General features: G+C 39.7%; 1 protein-coding gene across 10 annotated transcripts in view; it reads right to left on the bottom strand.

The window, feature by feature from the left end:
* Positions 1 to 19,118, bottom strand: part of fryl (furry homolog, like) — a 346,929-nt gene that overhangs the window by 142,434 nt on the left and 185,377 nt on the right. For all 10 annotated transcript variants that reach the window (XR_009515656.1, XM_059989161.1, XM_059989159.1 and 7 more), the window contains 8 exons: positions 13,668 to 13,775; positions 12,638 to 12,875; positions 12,336 to 12,521; positions 9,888 to 9,974; positions 8,799 to 9,067; positions 8,256 to 8,445; positions 3,733 to 3,857; positions 3,057 to 3,114 (listed from right to left, as the gene is read on the bottom strand). Coding sequence is in view for 9 of the 10 variants with exons in the window: in XM_059989161.1 (XP_059845144.1) it covers positions 3,057 to 3,114; positions 3,733 to 3,857; positions 8,256 to 8,445; positions 8,799 to 9,067; positions 9,888 to 9,974; positions 12,336 to 12,521; positions 12,638 to 12,875; positions 13,668 to 13,775 (1,261 nt within the window). In the remaining variant the exon portion in view is untranslated. The remainder of the gene's footprint in view (positions 1 to 3,056; positions 3,115 to 3,732; positions 3,858 to 8,255; positions 8,446 to 8,798; positions 9,068 to 9,887; positions 9,975 to 12,335; positions 12,522 to 12,637; positions 12,876 to 13,667; positions 13,776 to 19,118) is intronic.

Raw genomic sequence — 19,118 nt, forward strand, 5'->3', positions numbered from 1 at the left:
CGAATGTTCAAAGGCCTAGACCAGGGGTCAGCAACCTTTACCTCTGAAAGAGCCACTTGGACCCGTTTCCCACAGAAAAGAAAACACTGGGAGCCGCAAAACCCGCTTGACATTTAAAATGAAATAACACTGCATACAACGTTTTGTTTTGCCTTTATGCTATGTATAAACAAACTATAATGTGTTGCATTTATGAAATTGATGAACTCCTGCAGAGAAAATGAAATTACATTTCTGCATGCAACAAAAACATTTTGAACTCCGAAAAAAAGACGTTGGGTTGAAGGTTACTTTTAAGTAAAATACTCAACGTCTATTTGAGTCCTTCTTGTATTTATGAAAAACGCCAAACTTAAATTTGCCGCCAGCAGCAAACCAAAAATAACGTCAGCCAGCTGTCAACCTGAAAAATAAAAGGACTATTTCACTGAACAATGAAAACATATGAATATACGTAAAATAATAGGCAATTAAAATATTTATCATACTTGTTCAGGTTGACTCACACCTGACAATGCAGTCGTATTTAGTAGGGATGGATCGATGCTTAGGGGAGTGACCGGGAAGGATAATGTGTTTTTTTCCTCTCTGAACTCACAGAAGCGTTTCCCAAACGATGTTTGCATTGCGATGATTACAGAATGTAAATACTCCGAATTTATCATGTCGTGACCTTGTTTGAACTCTGTCAAATTGGGGAAGTGAGACAATGTGCCTTTCTGTAAATCTCTGGCAAGCAACGTCAACTTGCGCTCGAATGCCAAAACATCCTCCAACATGTGCAGGGCTGTACGTCCTTACCCCGTTGAAGAGCTGTGTTCAGCGTGTTCAGGTGCGCTGTCATGTCTACCATGAAGTGTAGCTTTTCCAGCCACTCTGGCTGTTCCAGCTCAGGAAAGTTGAGCCCTTTGCTGCCCAGGAAAGTTTTCACTTCTTCCAGACACGCGACAAAGCGTTTCAGCACCTCCCCTTTGGACAGCCACTGGACTTTGTTGTGCAGCAGGTGCCCCATCAGTAGCTACTGACACCAGATGGGTGGTCTTTATTCCTTTGGCTCTTAAACAATTCAAGACAGCCTCACAGATGTCCTCCCCCCGTGTTTGGTCTTTTAGAGGTATCAACTCAATCAGTTCTTCCTGTGGCCCGGCAGAGTTTACATACCGGCAGAACAACGCTATTTGTTCAATATCACCTTTGTCTTTAGACTCGTCACAGGCAATCGAGTAGGCCACAGCTGAATTGATGTCTTTAATTTGCTGTCTTGTGATGTCTTCTGCCATTTTTATGGTTCTGTCTTTGACAGTCTTTGCAGAGAGGGGCATATCCCTGATTTTCTGCACAATTTCACTCTTGTTTTTAAAGTCCGTGAATAGATGTTCTGAAATCTTAATGAAAGATTCTTTTATATATTCACCATCTGTAAACTGCTTCCCGTGCCTGACTATTTCCTGAGCGTCAATATAACTGGTGTATGTCGTTGATTTTCCAGACTTCATCTATTTCTGGAAATGATTTTTGCTCAGATCAACCTTCCGCATCAGTTCCGAAACGGCTTTTTTTCTCTCATCTCCATCCGGATATTTTTGAGCAAAGGCTGCGTGTTTATTCTGGAAATGCCTTGCGACATTTGACTTTTTGTTGTTTGCTAGTTTCTCATTGCATATTAAGCATACCGGTAAACCAGTCTCGTCAACAGTGAAAGCAAATGAATCTGTCCACGTATCATGAAACGTTCTGTTTTCTTCAGTCACTTTTCTTTTTTTAGAATTCTCCATAGTTGGCTTACCTTGGATCGAAAAATTAAAGAAATCGCGCACTGGCGGGTGTCAGGTATTGGCAGTGGTGACGTATATTAATAGCGATAAAAACACGTTGTAGCGGTGTGCTCACGCAGTCAGTAAACTGCAGTCGAATAACTTTATTCGAACTAAACAGCCTTGCTTTTAAGCCTCCCTCAACCCAGCCCCCATGGACGCAGATGCTGCAAAAGACGCGTACTCACAAACCCCCGTAGGCTATCTCCCTTAGCCGGAATGCTGGCTAATTGTGAGCCGTTTCGGATCTGCCAGGAAATGTGTCGCCACACTTAGATTGTACAAGATCACCATAATCTTCAAATTTAGAATTACATTTCAAAAGCTAACAAACTAACATAAAATACATTTTAATTAAATACTGACCAATTATTTCCCAAAGCCACAGGGAGCCGCAGCACAGAGGTGAAAGAGCCACAAATGGCTCGGGAGCCGCAGGTTGCCGACCCCCGGCCTAGACAGAGTGGATATGGAGAGGATGTTTCCTATAGCGGGGGAGTCCAGGACCAGAGGGCACAGCCTCAAAATAGAGGAACCCCCATTCAGAAAGGAGATGAGGTGGAATTTCTTTAGCCAGAGGGTGGTAAGTCTGCGGAATTTATTGCTATAAGTGGCTGTGGAGGACAGGTCATTGTGTGTATTTATGGTAGAGGTGGTAGGCTCTTGATTAGTCAGGGATGAAAGATTACAGGGAAAAGGAAGGATAATGGGGTTGAGAAGGAAATGGATCAACCATGATGAAATGGCAGAGCAGACTCAATGGGCTGAATGGCCTAATTCTGCTCCTAAGTCTTATAACAACTCAAAAGCATGATAACATTTAATACACAGTATGGTGCAAAAGTCTTAGGCACATAGATATAGCTATGGTGCCTAAGACTTGCACAGTAATGTAGCAATTTTATGGATTGGCTGTATCAGTATGTCAAGTTTACATATTGTCAACCTGGACTCAGGAATTACCCGTTATTGTTGTCAATTATGTGTCAACAAGGAAAGAAAATTCATTTATCTGTTTAGATGAATTCCCCAAGGATTAAAATATCAAAATTCCTGTAAATAATGCTTAAACAGCACAATGTTCTTTATCAATTAGACATTTTGGAACTGCTTCCCAATGTGAAAGCACTTTTGGAAAATCTATAAACCAAACCTGTGACTTTATATATTCACAACAAAATCAAAATTTGTCAGATGATTTGAAATGTTAATGAAGAAAAAGACCATTTTTTAAAAATTTACCTCTGGTCTTCTTTCAAGTGCTTCTTTAATAATGGGGTGAAGTTCTTCTATCAAATCCCTGCAACAAAGGAGAAAACAAAAAATAACCTATTCAGAATTCTCTTTTGTTGGGCTAAAAAGTCACAAAATAGAAACTATATTCAACATTGTTTGCAAATTAATGTTAATTTTTGTTCGAAATGAAGGGCACTGAATATTGGATAAGTTTTTGCACTTGACTAGAAAGTGGGAATTCAAGAAAACTGTACTGTCTCTTTAAATGTAGGGTCACAGAAACATCAAGCAACTAAGGACATAACAGAATTGCTTCTTTGAACATAACACTTAAGTTTGATAACTGAGCAGGTTTAGAAGCAACTTCAAAATAAATGTTGAAAGGTTGGGTGAGTCTGCATCATGGAAGTTTGGTTCCATCTTCACAGAGCTGGGCAAAATGTTTGCAGACATTTCGGCTCCATGCAGATTGGAGCAGAAACATCTGCAAACATTTTACCAAGCTCAGCGATTAACCAAACTTCCAAACAGCCAACCCGAGCTACCAATATTCTGCTATTTTTCAAAATTAGCATCACGTGTATTGCTCTCATAATAGTTTGAAAGAGAAATCAAATCAAACATATCTCAAGTTTTGTCTGTGCTGAGGACGTGTGAAAATTCTGCAATGAAATGCTCTTACCTAAATGCTACAGGGTTGGTCCTGCCAAGCCCCAGCACCAGAGATTCTGTAATTTCCATGCTCTCAGAGCGCATCATTGGTACTATAAACTTGAACAATGAGGATGGGGACGGAATGCCAATTACCTGAAATTACACGATGATTCAAATCAATACAAGATTTATATTTTCAGAACTTCATGCTATTTAATCCTCAGGTTACTACTAGACGTACCAAGTTGGCTTGGTTGACAACATTCTTGTTTGAGACCAAGTTATGGTTTCAGTCCATGATACAAACATAAACATTAAAGGACATCTATAATGACATCAGTCACACAAGCACAGAAAGAGGTCTTTATTCTGGATGAAATTCCAAATCAAGACGCCAAATGTGGTTAGAAAATATACTGTCAATTAATAGCTGGGAATTATCCTTCTCAGTTAGTTAACTCTTCTAGCAAAAAGAACTGCAAGTTGTGGGATTTTGCTATTTGTAAATTTGGATGCTTTGTTTCAAAGTATAGATAAGGGATGAGAAAGAAACAACCATCATCAACATCTATATCATGCTACCTTCACACTGCTACCATCAGGAAGGGAGTACAGAAGACTGAAATCCCACACCACCCAGTTCAAAATCAGCGACATTCCTTCAACCATGTGATTATTGAAATGACCGCACAATCCTAATCATTAGAGTTTAGCACACTCTGACCACTTGGAACTCCAATGGACTTTGTTTTTTTTCCTTCTAATTGTGATCTTGTAAAAATTGTGCAGAATTTATGTTTATATTTTACTTGATATTTTTGCAGCTAAGTACAATTTGAGGATTAGTTAGTTCAGATAAATTAGATTGGTAAAGTCAAACAATATAGGAACAGAGTGTGATTCACATGAAAATTAACACTACTGTCTTCATTTTGGTATTCAAAAGCCATACAAAACCTGAAAATATTATTTGCCAGCCCTGTTCCTGCTGTTCTCAAGGATGATCAGTGGTTATTTATAGAAAGCCAAAAATGGAGTAATGGCATATATCAACCAAGTTAGTAATGGCAAATATCAATGCCTTCCAAACTTGCTAGTGTGTCATTAACCCAGCAAGACCACAAGCATGCTCATTATCTATTCCACAACTGGATCTTGATGCAAAATGTCAGCTGTCCATTTCCTTCCACAGATGTTTCCTGACCCGCTAAGTTCCTCAGCATTTTATGTGTTATTAATGACTGTTAGATTTTCCAGAATCTAAGCAGCATTAAAAGATCATTACCAAGGTATCTGAGACCACTGTAGCCACTTCATGTAGAGCCATGTGATAAAACTATTGATTTGAAGGGATTTATCTAGTTTTAATTATCTTTATTTCTCCAGCACTCCCTTTTTTAATGATATTAATTAATTGAAATTCCTTGCAGTCGTTAGAATAATGGTTACACTCCATTTCTGATAGTTATTCTTTAAAAGACAATAAGGAAAAAATATTTACTTGTGCCTTTGCCATTCCTTTACCCACTACCCCCCATTTAATTTCACTGCCTCAGTGAATCCTATATTCATTTTGCTACACGATTCTTTTCAAAAATTATTTCTTACTTCAAAATTTTATTTCTTCTCTTGATTGATTTTTTGATCTTATGTGAGTGCTTCATAAATCTCCCAATATTTCATTACAATAAAATTAACAACTTCTTTTCAAATAATACTATCCCTAACTTTCTTCATGGACTTACTTCCAATTGACAATTTGAAAATATTCTGTGTTTGCCATTGCTTACTGACTGCATTTTAATCAAATGTATCAATCTGTATCAGTCAAATCATTTCCCATCCTCCATTGCATGTTTTTTTAAATTCTAGATTTTAGTTTTGGAATTATGGACCCCAATAGACTGAAGCTGCTGGAGCTGTCAAGGGCAACAATAAAGTGAGTAAACTTTGGACTTGATTAAGTGCATTTAACCAAAGCTTGGGTGAACTGGAAGGTAAGCATTTGTTTTTTTTTAAGCTAACATTAGAGCTTTCTTGTTTTTTTCTTTAGTTCTGGCATGGCGATTGGCCACTGTAAACGACCCTTTGTTGTAGGGTAATGGCCAAAATAATCAAAGGTGAGTTACATGAGAAAGAATAATTTCCAGGGATACTGGGAAATGAGAGGGGAAATGGGACTGTTTGAGATAGCAGATGTGTATTTGCACACTCATGCAGTGACTTGCACACCCACACTCATGCAAACCAAACCATGCCACACACGTGCACGTGCACACACACACACACACACAATGATGATATGCAAAAACTACTTGGAATGTATACATTTCCTCAGCTTTCACAGCCAATTCCTGTCCTCCCTCACTTCTTTTCACTTCAACTCAAATCTCCCCCTAACACAGCTTCCACCAGCCTTCCATTTGCCAGCCATCACCTTCTTCAAGAATACAACATCAGGGACAATCCCAATGGGCAGTTAACCACCCTGCAACAGCAACCACAAATGCCAAAGTGTGTAATTTAGTAAAAATATCCAATCTACAGCCTTTGAGAGGCAATGTATGCCTAAAAGAGAAAAAAAAATCAAATATTTTCCAAAACAATTCACACAAAATTCTGGAGGAACTCAGCAGGCCATGTAGCATCAATGGAAATGAATACAGTTGACATTTCAGGCCAAGACCCTTTTTCAAGACTGAGAAGGAAGTGGGAAGAGGCCCAGAATAAAAAGGTGGGAGAAGGGAAGGAGGCTGAGAAGTGTGAGGTTCTACATTTTGGCAGGAATAATCCAAATAGAACATACAGGGTAAATGGTAGGGCATTGAGGAATGCAGTGGAACAGAGAGATCTAGGAATAACAGTGCATAGTTCCCAGAAGGTGGAGTCTCATGTAGATAGGGTGGTGAAGAAGGCTTTTGGAACGCTGGCCTTTATAAATCAGAGCATTGAGTACAGAAGTTGGGATGTAATGTTAAAATTGTACAAGGCATTGGTAAGGCCAAATTTGGAATATTGTGTACAGTTCTGGTCACCGAATTATAGGAAAGATATCAATAAATTAGAGAGAGTGCAGAGACGATTTACTAGGATGTTACCTGGGTTTCAGCACTTAAGTTACAGAGAAAGGTTGAACAAATTAGGACTCTATTCATTGATCCCCTTGATCAAATGAGGGGGGATTTGATCGAGGTATTTAAAATTTTGAGAGGGATAGATAGAGTTGACGTGAATAGGCTGTTTCCATTGAGAGTAGGGGAGATTCAAATGAGAGGACATGATTTGAGAGTTAGGGGGCAAAAGTTTAAGGGAAACACGAGGGGTTATTTCTTTACTCAGAGAGTGATAGCTGTGTGGAATGAGCTTCCTGTAGAAGTAGTAGAGGCCAATTCAATTGTGTCATTTAAGGTAAAATTGGATAGGTATATGGACAGGAAAGGAGTGGAGGGTTATGGGCTGAGTGCGGGTAGGTGGGACTAGGTGAGATTAAGAGTTCGGCATGGACTAGGAGGGCCGAGATGGCCTGTTTCCGTGCTGTGATTGTTATATGATTAATTGGAAGATCATAGGGGAAGCCAGGTGGGTGGGAAAGGTCAAGGGCTGGAGAAGAAAGAATCTGACAGAAGAGGAGAGTGGACCACAGAAGAAAGGGAAGGAGGACAGGACCTAGGGGAAAGTGATAGGCAGGTGAGAAGTAAAAGGCCAGAATGAAGAATATTGGAAGAACGGATGGGGAAGGAATTTTTTTTTTACCAGAAGGGGAAATAGATATTCATGCCATCAGGTTGGAGGCTACACAGACGAAATACAAAGTGTTGCTCCTCCGCCCTGAGAGTGACCTCATCTTGGAACAAAATGAGGCCATAGGCCAACATGTCGGAACAGGACTGGGATTTGGAATTGAAATTGAAACATTTGGTCACTGGGCAGTTCCACATATGGCGGATGGAGTGGAGGTGCTTTTCTCCAAACTGGCATTAGAACAAATCCAAACCAGAGTTAATTTTATTTCAACCACTCCCACTTCCTACTAATGTTAAAGTCAAACTCATCAAATAGGACAAATCCTTGTTGAAGTAGAAAAATGCCAGAAGTATACATAGATTATTCCAAATGACAGCCAAGGCTCAATTTGGTTGGAGTGTGGGCTTAGGTGACTCTCTTCAAGTAAGCCTCACCTGCAAACATAGAACAGTCTAGCACAAAAATAGGCACTTTAGTCTGTGCCAAACGTGATGCCAATTTAAATACCTTCTGCTTACACATGACCCACATTCCTCCGTTCCCTGCATCTTCATGTGCCTATCTGAAAACTTCTGCAATACCACCAATAATTCAGCTTCCATCACTACCCCTGGCATCTCATTACAGGTACAATCTAGAAATCATCTCAAATAGAAATAAACCTATTGATGTATTCTTTTCAAATATTAAACAACTAAGTCATTTAATGTCTAAATAACTTCTTTAAGAGATCTAAAATTAGTTTTGTATTGTTATCATGCTCTATTTGTTATTTTAGTTTACTTGAAACAATCAAGTTGTACTTACTTTAGAATCCAAACTATATCCACTATCTGGTGTAGACGCCAGCGTCTCTGGAGGGGAGCAGCGCACTGACCCAGAAGGAGTCATGTTACATGTTGCTGCACTGCAGCAAAGAATAAGGTAATTTCTCCAAAGCCCAATGTACGAATCATTGCCAATTGTGGTGCTCACCTTCTTGGCATTTATAGGACTGCTGTATAAAAGAAAAAAGAAAATTTTTAATGGTTAAATATGCTCAGACTTTGGTAACTCCCCTTTCAAACTTACCAGCTTACTAAATTAAAGTTGCTTTGATAAAATGGAAAACACAAATCCTTGAGCATTTCAATCACTTAAAATTTTACAAGTAGGTTAACAAATCTAAGTTTTGATGAGATTAATATTTTCATGTAACTGATGTAGAAAGAAATCAAGCCAGAAGAAATATACAAATACTACTCACATTCTTTAGTTAGTTTAAAATGCTAATAAAGAAGGAAAAGGATAAATTGTGTTTAACTGAGAAGAGACCAAGGCAGTGGTTACAATTAGAGCAGAAGGACTCACTTTATATCTACTTGTGGAGAAAGCATCTGTAGACGAGTATATGAATACATCCATGCAAAACTCAGTGCTGAGGGACAATGTTTGGGCAAATTTTCTTGCTTGAGGAAGCTTGATAAGCTGATAACCCAAGGGTCCAGACCCTGTGTCACATGTGCAAATATCCAAATGTGTGAAGGACTGACCACATCAAACTGATGACTGATGGGAGAGGAACTCCATTCTGCCAGAGTCTGGAGGTCTATCCCACTGGGACAAAACAGCAAGTTCGTCTGATTTAAGAAAAAGTATTTTAAAATTAGAACTGCTTTGTATAAACAACACCAAAGGAAATTATATTAATACAAAGTTGTATATAACAGCTCAAGATAAAAAACAACCATTAAACAGGATGAAAGATTTCTTTCAACATGCATATCATCATATCCTCCGTCAGGATACAATTACATCAAGAACAGCTGTTTTTAAGTACCTTGCACAATAATTCTCCATATCATCAATGATTTAGTTGGGACAGACATCACTTATGAGTGTGATACTTTGTTTACATGGTGTCTAGCTGCACTTTTGGAAGGGAGTGTCATTGAAGAACAATCACTTTGAATCAACCAGTAACTCAAATACACAGAAAATCAGTAATATCAGGAATACAGATACAATGTAGTGAATCATTAACGTGAATTCATCTGATAAGGAAAGGGGCAGGAGATACAGAATAATATCTCTTAATGCCTTGGTGAGAAACACCAAATTTGTGTACTGGTCGTATTACTGTATTATTACTATATAAAACCACTGTATTATTAATATGGCCTTCATCAAGAACTCTACAGCTAAAATATAGGGCTATCACATAAGAAACATATTACTTAATTTCTATTCCGACTTTAGGAATGCAGTGGGGAGGGTGGTTGCTTATTTATATTTATAGATGTATCCAGTACCTCAGAACAGGACAAAAATGAACACTAAAAAAAAATCTCTGGATAACAAACTAGGTTCATAAAACATACTTATAGTGTGCTCAAAACTGTTAACAAACAACAGATTTCAGGCCAAAAAGTATCAATCAGTTCCATCTCACTACTCTACCTGGTCTGCTCCAGTGAGGTGGATAAAGCTTTCCAAGATGGAAGGGCTTAATCGATCCATAACATCAATTGCCAGCTCTTCATCACCCTGTGAGGGAGGGGGAGGGGGAGAAGGAAAAGGAGAGGGGGAGGGGGAGGGGGACGGAGAGGGGAGTGGGAGGGGGAGGGAGAGAGAAAAATTACATTTGTTGCTGCACAATGTGCCAAACAGATTATGAATTCAGTTGAGGAACATGCAGTATGCCTTGACAATTGGCAAAAATGCAACAAAAAATTATGTTGCCAACTGAATAAAATACACAAAGCATTTAATAAATTTATGTATAAGTGCTAATAACAGATTGGTAATAACATCTTCTCCTTGCTGACAATCAACACAGGCACACCTCAAGGATGTGTGCTTAGCTCACTCCTTTATTCTCTCTACCATCACATCTATATGGCTTGGCACAGCTCAAACAGCATCTGTAAGTTTGCCGATGACACCACTGTTGGCAGAATCACAGATGGTGATGAGGCGTACAAGAGTGAGATAGATCAGCTGTTTGCATGATGTTGCAACAACCACCTTGCACTCAATGTTAGTAAGACCAAGGAATTGATTGTGGACTTCAGGAAGGGGAAATTGAGAGGACACACATCTGTTTCATTGAGGGGTCAGCAGTGGAAAGGATGAGCCACTTCATATTTCTGGGCATCAAAATCTCAAGAGAATCTATCTTTAGCCCAACATATGGATGCAATCACAAGCAAAGCACACCAGTGGATCTCCACCATTAGGAATTTGAAGAGATTTAGGATGTCACTAAGGATTTTTACAGATGTATGGTGGAGAGCATTCTGACAGGTTGCATTACCACCTGATAAGGAGGCTCCAATATACAGGATCAAAAGTGGATGTAGACCATTATAGGATCAGTGAGATCTATCACAGATTTGAGGATGAAGTATTTCCTCACCTGAAAGGGGTATTGCTGACAGAGTACTGAACTACAGCCAGAAGTTGGCTGCTGGAGAGATCGTTTGTAAACTGACAAGATGTTCTCTATGCATCAGACAAAGACAATGGGTATGTTAATTGGCAGCAGACACTTCTAGCTAAGTTATTTTCCTTTTTATGATAGAGATCCAGTTAGCTTCCTGACTTGAAAATTAAACATGGTCATATCCATATTTCTTCTCTCTGAATAATTGGGGTATTCATGTACGCAGAGAGCCCTCACAACACTAATCTAGGGTGCCTGGATTTTCCAGCCTCAGAAGCTTTCAACCATCCAAATTAATTACTTTGTCCCAGCGAAAGTGCTTCAACATTCAGAGGCATTGTCAGTTCCATTGGCCTCCCATTGCATAAATGTAATTCAACGTGCATTTTGCATGAGAAGTAAGTGGAACAAAAAAAATGTTTAGCATTATCTGCACGTGTACATTGAATGGTAGAGAAAAATGCGTCATTTGCATTGAGAATGTGCTGTAGGCAGCCCACGTGTTGCCATGCTTCCAGTGGCAACATAGCATGCCCACCTGTACACCTTTAGAATGTAGGAAACCCAAGTGATCATAGGTAAAATATAAAAACTCCTTATAGACAGCAGTGAGAATTGAACCACAATCTTATAGCTGGTGTTCTAAAGCATTATGCTAATTGCAGTACTACCATGCAATTAACCAATAAAGCTCTTAGCTGAATCCCAGACAACTGCATCATTCTTAAAGCAGGCACATGTATTTCTGCAACAAACTTATTATATTAAAATTTTGAAAATTCAACCTTTTTCACCTGTTATCATACATGCTATTGCATTACTTTGACTAAAATTTCTCACTTGTAATTAATCTGATATCCTTCAAATGTATACTAACTGAACTGTTGAAAGTGAAGAAACCTTTTTCTTAAAACAAAGGTTAATAGGGAAAGGTTGATATGTATGGTCAATGTAAAATAACAATTATGCAAGTGGAAGACTAAAATATTTCTTAAGAGATGAGATTGTTAAGGCACTGAATACTTAAGAGAAGCAAAGTCATAGATCCATTGCAATTCAGTGGAATTTGCAAAGAAAAGCTAAATAAGGATTTAATGCCGATATACTGTATTATGCACATGATAGCAGGTTTGTTTCAAGATTGTCTAGCTGTGACATCTTGGGCTGTTCTGTTCCATGTCACATAATTCTAAGACAATTACAGGACCAAAGAACAACAACAGATTGAATTGTTTCAGTGCAGAGCAATTTCTGAAGGAATATCTTTAGATTCAACATTATGCTTGATCTACATGGCAACATGCATAGATTTTTATATTAAGATGACTAATCAACATTTTTGAATCAGTTGACAAGTGAACAGCACAGAATTGTAGAATAGCTTGATAGGGTAATACAGGAGGAGGTCATATGAACATCAATACAACTTCTAATAATAAAATTTAACAAATTGTGGCACTGACCTTTGAAAGACCTAAAGCTGTGAACAAACTTCTAATTTCTCTGAGAACGTTGACAGCTAGTCTCCTAGTGGCTGGCCGACAGCTGCAGAGAACCACTAAAGCAAAACCCTCCACTGCATGGAAGACAGAGGAATAAGGGCTCCGTTCCAGTGGAAGTGTGTGGGCAGCTCCATTGGGAACAGCACGCTGTGGATAACAATAAATGTGAGTAAGGCAGAAGCATGAAATTACAAAATGAGTTGGCAATTGAACACCACAGAGGAGTTACAGATTGTTTATTCAAATCACATTTTAGTCATTACCTGCAGATCATGACCTTTCACGTGAGATTGAACTGCTTGTTTCCAATGATTTATTAACTGTACTAGCATCTTGACAGAGTTATCAAGGAGCGTTGGATGGACATCATTTACTTCTCGGACAATGAATGACACAAACCCCGAAAGAACATCCTCCCTCCAGTCAGGAAAGTCAACCATTAAAGCCTGTAGGGTAGTGAATGCCAGACCACGAAGTTCTTCATCCATGTGTATGGTGAGTCTATTTATTTAAAGAAAAAGATGCCTAATTACCAGTAATACATTTCTAGTGCACTGTCTATTCCCCTCCGTAATTTAAAAATGCACAAGTTGCAAAGGGTTAGCAAATGAAAACAGAAACTCAGTAATACTTTGCGCTTTTTATTTTTAAAAGGAAACAGCCCTTCCAGTCCGAGTCCATACCTTACAATTACACCCAATTGACCAATTAACCTACTAACCGGTACTTCTTTGGAATGTGTATGGAAACTGCAGCACCTGGAGGAAACCCATGCAGTCATGGGCTAATGTACAAACTCCTATAGACAGCAGTGAGAGTTGAACCCGGTATTGTAAAGCACTGCGCTAACCGTGTTGCCGTCGTACCACCCCAACAGCATTTGTAGATAGTAGGGAAGAGTAATTGATACAGTATAAAGAACTTCATAATAAAATCTAAATTGGTATTTTCAGCTTTCAATTTTAAAAGAGACAGCTTTATAATCTTGTAAGTCAACCAGGTCCATTCAATGTAAGATAACTGACTGATACAAATAATCAAATTATCAAAGTCCTGGCAAACGCAAGAATTTTTTCCCCCCATACAGCCAAAATACATTCTCATGCACAGGATACAATTTAAGCTTTATATGTACTGAAAAACTTAGCTTAGAGAACAGCAATGTTTCACGTATTAGAACATGTTTATGTTGTCAAAATCTCAGAATCAGATTTATTATCACCAGCATGTGACCTGAAATTTGTTAACCCAACTTCATAACATTTTATTTTTATATTAATATAAATTTGTCACCTTGCCAGAAGTTCAACAAGTTCTGCCCTGCTCATGCCATCTGGAATGAGCCTAGGAATAGCAGCCACACAAGTACGGAAAAGGTCAATCTTAGGCTTTCTTTCTCCCCTATTAAAACAAAAACATTGAAATGGTTAGTCACTGTAACTTCCAAGAGTCATACTTAAACATAAAGAATTAGATCAGGAAAGAAGAAAAAAATTAAATGTAATTATTTCAGTCAGTCATTTTTTAGCTAGCTTATCCTAAAACAACTATTAATAGACTAAACTGCTGTGTTATAGAGGTTTCTAGGCATCAGTAATTTCCAATGTCAGGAAGTATTAATGAAATTTGACTTGATTTCATTTCACATTGATGTTGGATAATTGTTTTCATGACTGTAATAAAAAAAAGACTAGCAAAGTTCATCTTAGCAATTTCTTTTAGAAATATCAGAAGTCGCCTTACTTAGGAATCTAGAAAATAAATTAAGATGGAATTTTAAGTTGAATTGTTTACTCCACAGGAAGAAAGATGCATGAAAACAAAGGATTTTAAAACATAGCAAATGGGATTAAGGATGCATTTCTGCATAAGTCAGACGCATTACTGACACAGAAGATAATGTGATAAAAGTGAAAATCCTCAATTGATCTATACAGAAAGAAAGCATCTAATTTGAAAATAACTTCTATGTGGCACTGAAGACACAAGAAAACAAAACATGGGCATAACTAATCAAAGTCATAGTAACAAATGATTTATTTAATTGCAACGCAATCAAATAATGTGAAATACTTTAAATCTGGTAAGAATATTAATATCTGGGAAGCTGATAGGTAGATAAGTCACTTGGACCAGATGGATTACACCGCAGAGTTCTGAAAGAGATAGCAGAAGAGATTGCAGAAACATTGGCAGAGACCTTTCAAGAATCACTAGAATGGTTTTGGAGGAACAAAATCAGGAAATTATAGGCCAGTTTGACTGACTTCAGTGGTTGGGAATATATTGGAGTCTATTATTGAGAATGAGGTTTCAGGGTACTTGGAGGTGCATGATGAAGTAGACCAAAGTTAGCATGGTTTCCTTAAGGGGAAATTTAGTGTGACAAATCTGTTGGAATTCTTTGAGGAAACAACAGGCAAGATAGACAAAGGAGTGTCAGTGGATGTTGTTTACTTGGATTTTCAGGCCATTGACAAGGTGCTGCATATGAGACTGTTTGAACAAGATAAAAAGTCTATGGTATCATGGTAAAAAAAAAGCATGAATAGAAGATTGGGTGACGCAAAAGACAAACAGTGGGAAAATAGTTTCGGAGAACAGTGGTGCTCTTCAGGGGTCAGTGTTGTTCACTATGCTAATAAGTTTGATGAAAGAATTAATGGTTTTGTGGCCAACTTTGTGTACGATTCCGGATTGGTGGAGGGGTGGGAAGTGTTGAGGAAGCAGCAGTCAGCAGGATGACTTGGGTAGATTAGGAGTATAGCATAGGGAAGTGTATGATCATTCACATTAGCATTCCATTAAGATGGTGGCATGCTTGGTCGCAGTTGCCTCTCCAGGTCCAACCAATAGTGTAATTGTTTGTCTTTTATATCTTTCTTATGATTGCAAGTCACTGCTAGCTATTAAGAGAACCAAGTACTGCAGATCTACCCCACTAGCAGGTTGCTGGACAGCAGTGCAACTCAGCATGGACTTGTTGTGTACCGTATTGCAGTCTGTAAAGACATCCAGAGAAGGCAGATTTAGAGGCAGTGCAGGATCCAACAAATGGCGCAAATGATTGTCATGCCGATGTTTTTCTTGTGATCACAAAGCCCTGTTGGACATTGATAACGTAGAGTGCTGCAAGTCAAGTTCATCGGGTCCTGATGAGACCGGATGACGGGGGAGTTGTGTGCCCAGGGTTGTTGCGTGGGTGAAGCTCTCATTCTGTGGCATTGCCTGTTGTAGCCGCCCAGGAGAGGAGACAGTGGAAGTGGTGTGGGAGAGAGCAGAGGTGCAGCAGGCATGCTGAAGTCTGTGCTGCGCTGGGGAGCTGCTCTCCAGTGTGTGATCAGTGGAGGACGAGCTGGATTGCGTTCAGCTATGGCTGGTCCAGCGCATAATGAGGAACAGCTGCGTGCTTCTTCTTGCAACATGTGCCAGGATAACATCCCATTCACTATCAGTCTCCAGGCCATGGCACTCAAGAGACTTGGGCTATTTTTTGTGGCCATATGTTTTTCTGCAATCATAACGATATAAGACCATAACAGCAGAGTCAGGACAATCATCCCATGGAATCTGCCATGGCTGATTTATTATCCCTCAACTACTTCTCCTGCCTTCTCCCCATGACTTTTGATTCCTTGACTAGAACATATCAATATTCACTTTAAATGTAGTCAATGACTTGGCCTTTACAGCCACATGTGACAATGAAATCCAGATATTCACCACCCTCTGGCTAAAGAAATTCCTCCTCAACTCTATTCTAAATGGATGCCCCTCTATTCTGATACTGTGCCCTCTGGTTGTAGACTCACTTACTGTAGTAAACATCCTCCCTACTTCCACTCTATCCACACCTTTCAATATTCAATATGTTTCAATAAGATCCTCCCTCCTTCTTCTAAACTCCAGTGAGTACAGGAGCAGAGCCTTCAAATGCTCCTCATACATTAATCCTTTTCATTTCTGGAATCATTTTTATGAACCCTCTATGGATCCTCGCCACCATCAGCACATCTTTTTTTTAAGGGGACCAAAGCTGATCATAATACTCCAAGTGTGGTCTGGCCAATCTATTATAAAGCCTCAGCATCACATCCTTGTTCTTATATTCTAGTCATAGAACGTAAAACATAGAAATCTACAGCACATTACAGGCTCTTCAGCCCACAATGTTGTGCTGACCATGTAACCTACTCTAGAAACTGACCAGAATCTCCCTAGCGTATAGCCCTCTATTTTGCTAAGCTCTGTGTATCCATCTAAGAGGCTCTGAAAAGACCCTATTGTATCCGCTTCCACCACCGCCACTGGCAGTGCATTCCACACACCCACCATTCTCTATGTGTAAATCTTACCCCTGACATCCCTTCAGTACCTATTTCCAAGCACCTTAAAACTATGTCCCCTTGTGTTAGCCTTTCAGCCCTGGGAAAAAGCCTCTGGCTATCCACATGATCAATGCCTCTCATCATCTTATCTACGTCGCTCTAAGGAGAAAAGGCCAAGTTCACTCAACCTATTCTCATAAGGTACGCCCTCCAATCCAGGCAACATCCTTGTAAATCTCCTCTGCACTCTCTCTCTCTCTCTATAGTACCCACATCCTTCTTATACTGAGGTGACCAGAACTGAGCACAGTACTCCAAGTGGGGCCTGACTAGGATCCTACATAGTTGTAACATTACCTCTCGGCTCTTGAACTTAATCTCACAGTTGATGAGGACCAATACACCAAATTCCTTCTGCACCACACAGTCAACCTGTGCAGCAGTTTTGAGTGTCCTATGGACTTGGACACCAAGATCCCTCGGATCCTCCACCCTGCTTAGCATTAATACTAGATTCTGCCATCATATTTGACCTACCAAAATGAACCACTTCACACTTATCTGGGTTGAACTCCATCTGCCACTTCTCAGCCTAGTTTTGCATCCTATCGATGTCCTGCTGTAACCTCTGACAACACTTCTACTTCTTCATCCAGTTCTCTCAAAATTAATACTAACATTGTATATATGTGCTGTATGTTCTTTGCAACACACACAAAATGCTGGAGGAACTCAGCAGGTCAGGCAGCATCAATAGAAATGAACAAATAGTCAAGGTTTTGGGCCGACACCCTTTTTCAGGACTGGAAAGGAAAGGGGAAGATAGCTATAAGGTAATAGACAAAGCCAAGTAGGTGGGAAAGGTAAAGAGCTAGAGAGGAAGGAATCTGATAATAAAGGAGAGTGGACCATAGGAGAAAGGGAAGGAGGGGCATCGGGGGAGGTGCTAGGTGAGAAGAGGCAAGAGGCCAGAGCAGGGAATAGAAGAGGAGAGGAGGAAGGGAATTTTTTTTTAAACTAGGAGATGTCAATATTCATGCCATCAGGTTAGAGGCTACCCAGATGGAATACAAGATATTCCTCCTCCAACCTGATGGTGGCTTCATCATGGCACAAGAGGAGGGCATGGACTGATATGTCAGAATTGGAACAGGAATCGGAATTAAAATATTTGGCCACTGGGAAGTTCCACATTAGGTGGATGGAGCAGAAGTGATCGACAAAGTAGTACCCCAACTTACGGTGAATCTCACCAATGGAGAGGAGGCCACATTGGGAGCAACAGATACAATTGACAATGAGAGAAGATTTGCAGATGAAGTGTTGCCTCATCTGAAAGGATTGTTTGGGGCCCTGAATGGAGGTGAGTGAGGAGATGTAGCATTGGGCATCTTGCAGGGGTAATCTAGGAGGGATGATTGGACAAGTGTATCATGGAGGGAGCGATTCCTGCTGAAAGCGGAGAGTGGGCAAGAGGTAAAGACGTGTTTGGTGGTAGGATCCCTTTGGAGATGCTAGACCTTGCAGAAGATTACGTGTTAGGTGCAGAGGCTCATGGGGTGAGCACAGATATCTGGGAAATGGAGAAGATGCAGGTGAGGGCAGCATCAATAGTGGAGGAAAACCAATCCTGTTCTGTGAAGGAGAACATCTTGGAACATGGACTGTTCTATGTAGCCAATGTAAGGGCAGGTACAGCTAGGGCTCATGGCTACCCCTCGAGTCTGAGAAAGTAGGAGGAGTCAAAGGAAAAATTGTTATAGGTGAGGACCAGTCCTGCCTAACAGAGGAGGGTAGTGATGGAGTGGAACTGGTCGGTTGTTTTATTGAGAAAGAAGTGGAGAGCGGTAAGGCAAACTTGAATAGGATAGAAGTGTATAGGAGCAAGCAGGGCCGGGCAAGGGAACTATGAGCTTGGTGGCTGTGGAAGGGAGTTCTCCAGAGTTGATGAGGTTAGTGATGGTGTCAGAGACGATGGCCTGGTGGTCCAGAATGGGGTCCTCTTCAAGGGTTAGGTAAGAGGTGGTGTCTAAAAGTTACTGCCAGGCTTCACCAAGGTAGAGGCATGTGTTGTGTGCAACTGTTACTATTGCATTTTGCACCTTGGCCACAGTTGAATGCTGTTTTATTTGACTGTATACATGTGTATGGTTGAATGACAAACTGGAACTTGAACTAACAGAAGTAATAAAGGCATAAGTTGATTTCTAAATGGGAGTAAATTCAGAAATTGGATGTAAAATGGGACTATGGATTCCTAATACATGATTCCCTAAAGATTAACTTGCCGGTTGAGTTGGTAACAAGGAAGACAAATGCAATGTTAGCATTTATTTCAAGAGCACAGAGTATAAAAACAAAGATATAATGCTGAGGTTTTATAAGGCTTTGGTCAGATCACATATGGAGTATTGTG

The sequence above is a fragment of the Hypanus sabinus genome, chromosome 14, assembly GCF_030144855.1.
Source record: "Hypanus sabinus isolate sHypSab1 chromosome 14, sHypSab1.hap1, whole genome shotgun sequence".
NCBI lineage: Eukaryota > Metazoa > Chordata > Chondrichthyes > Myliobatiformes > Dasyatidae > Hypanus > Hypanus sabinus.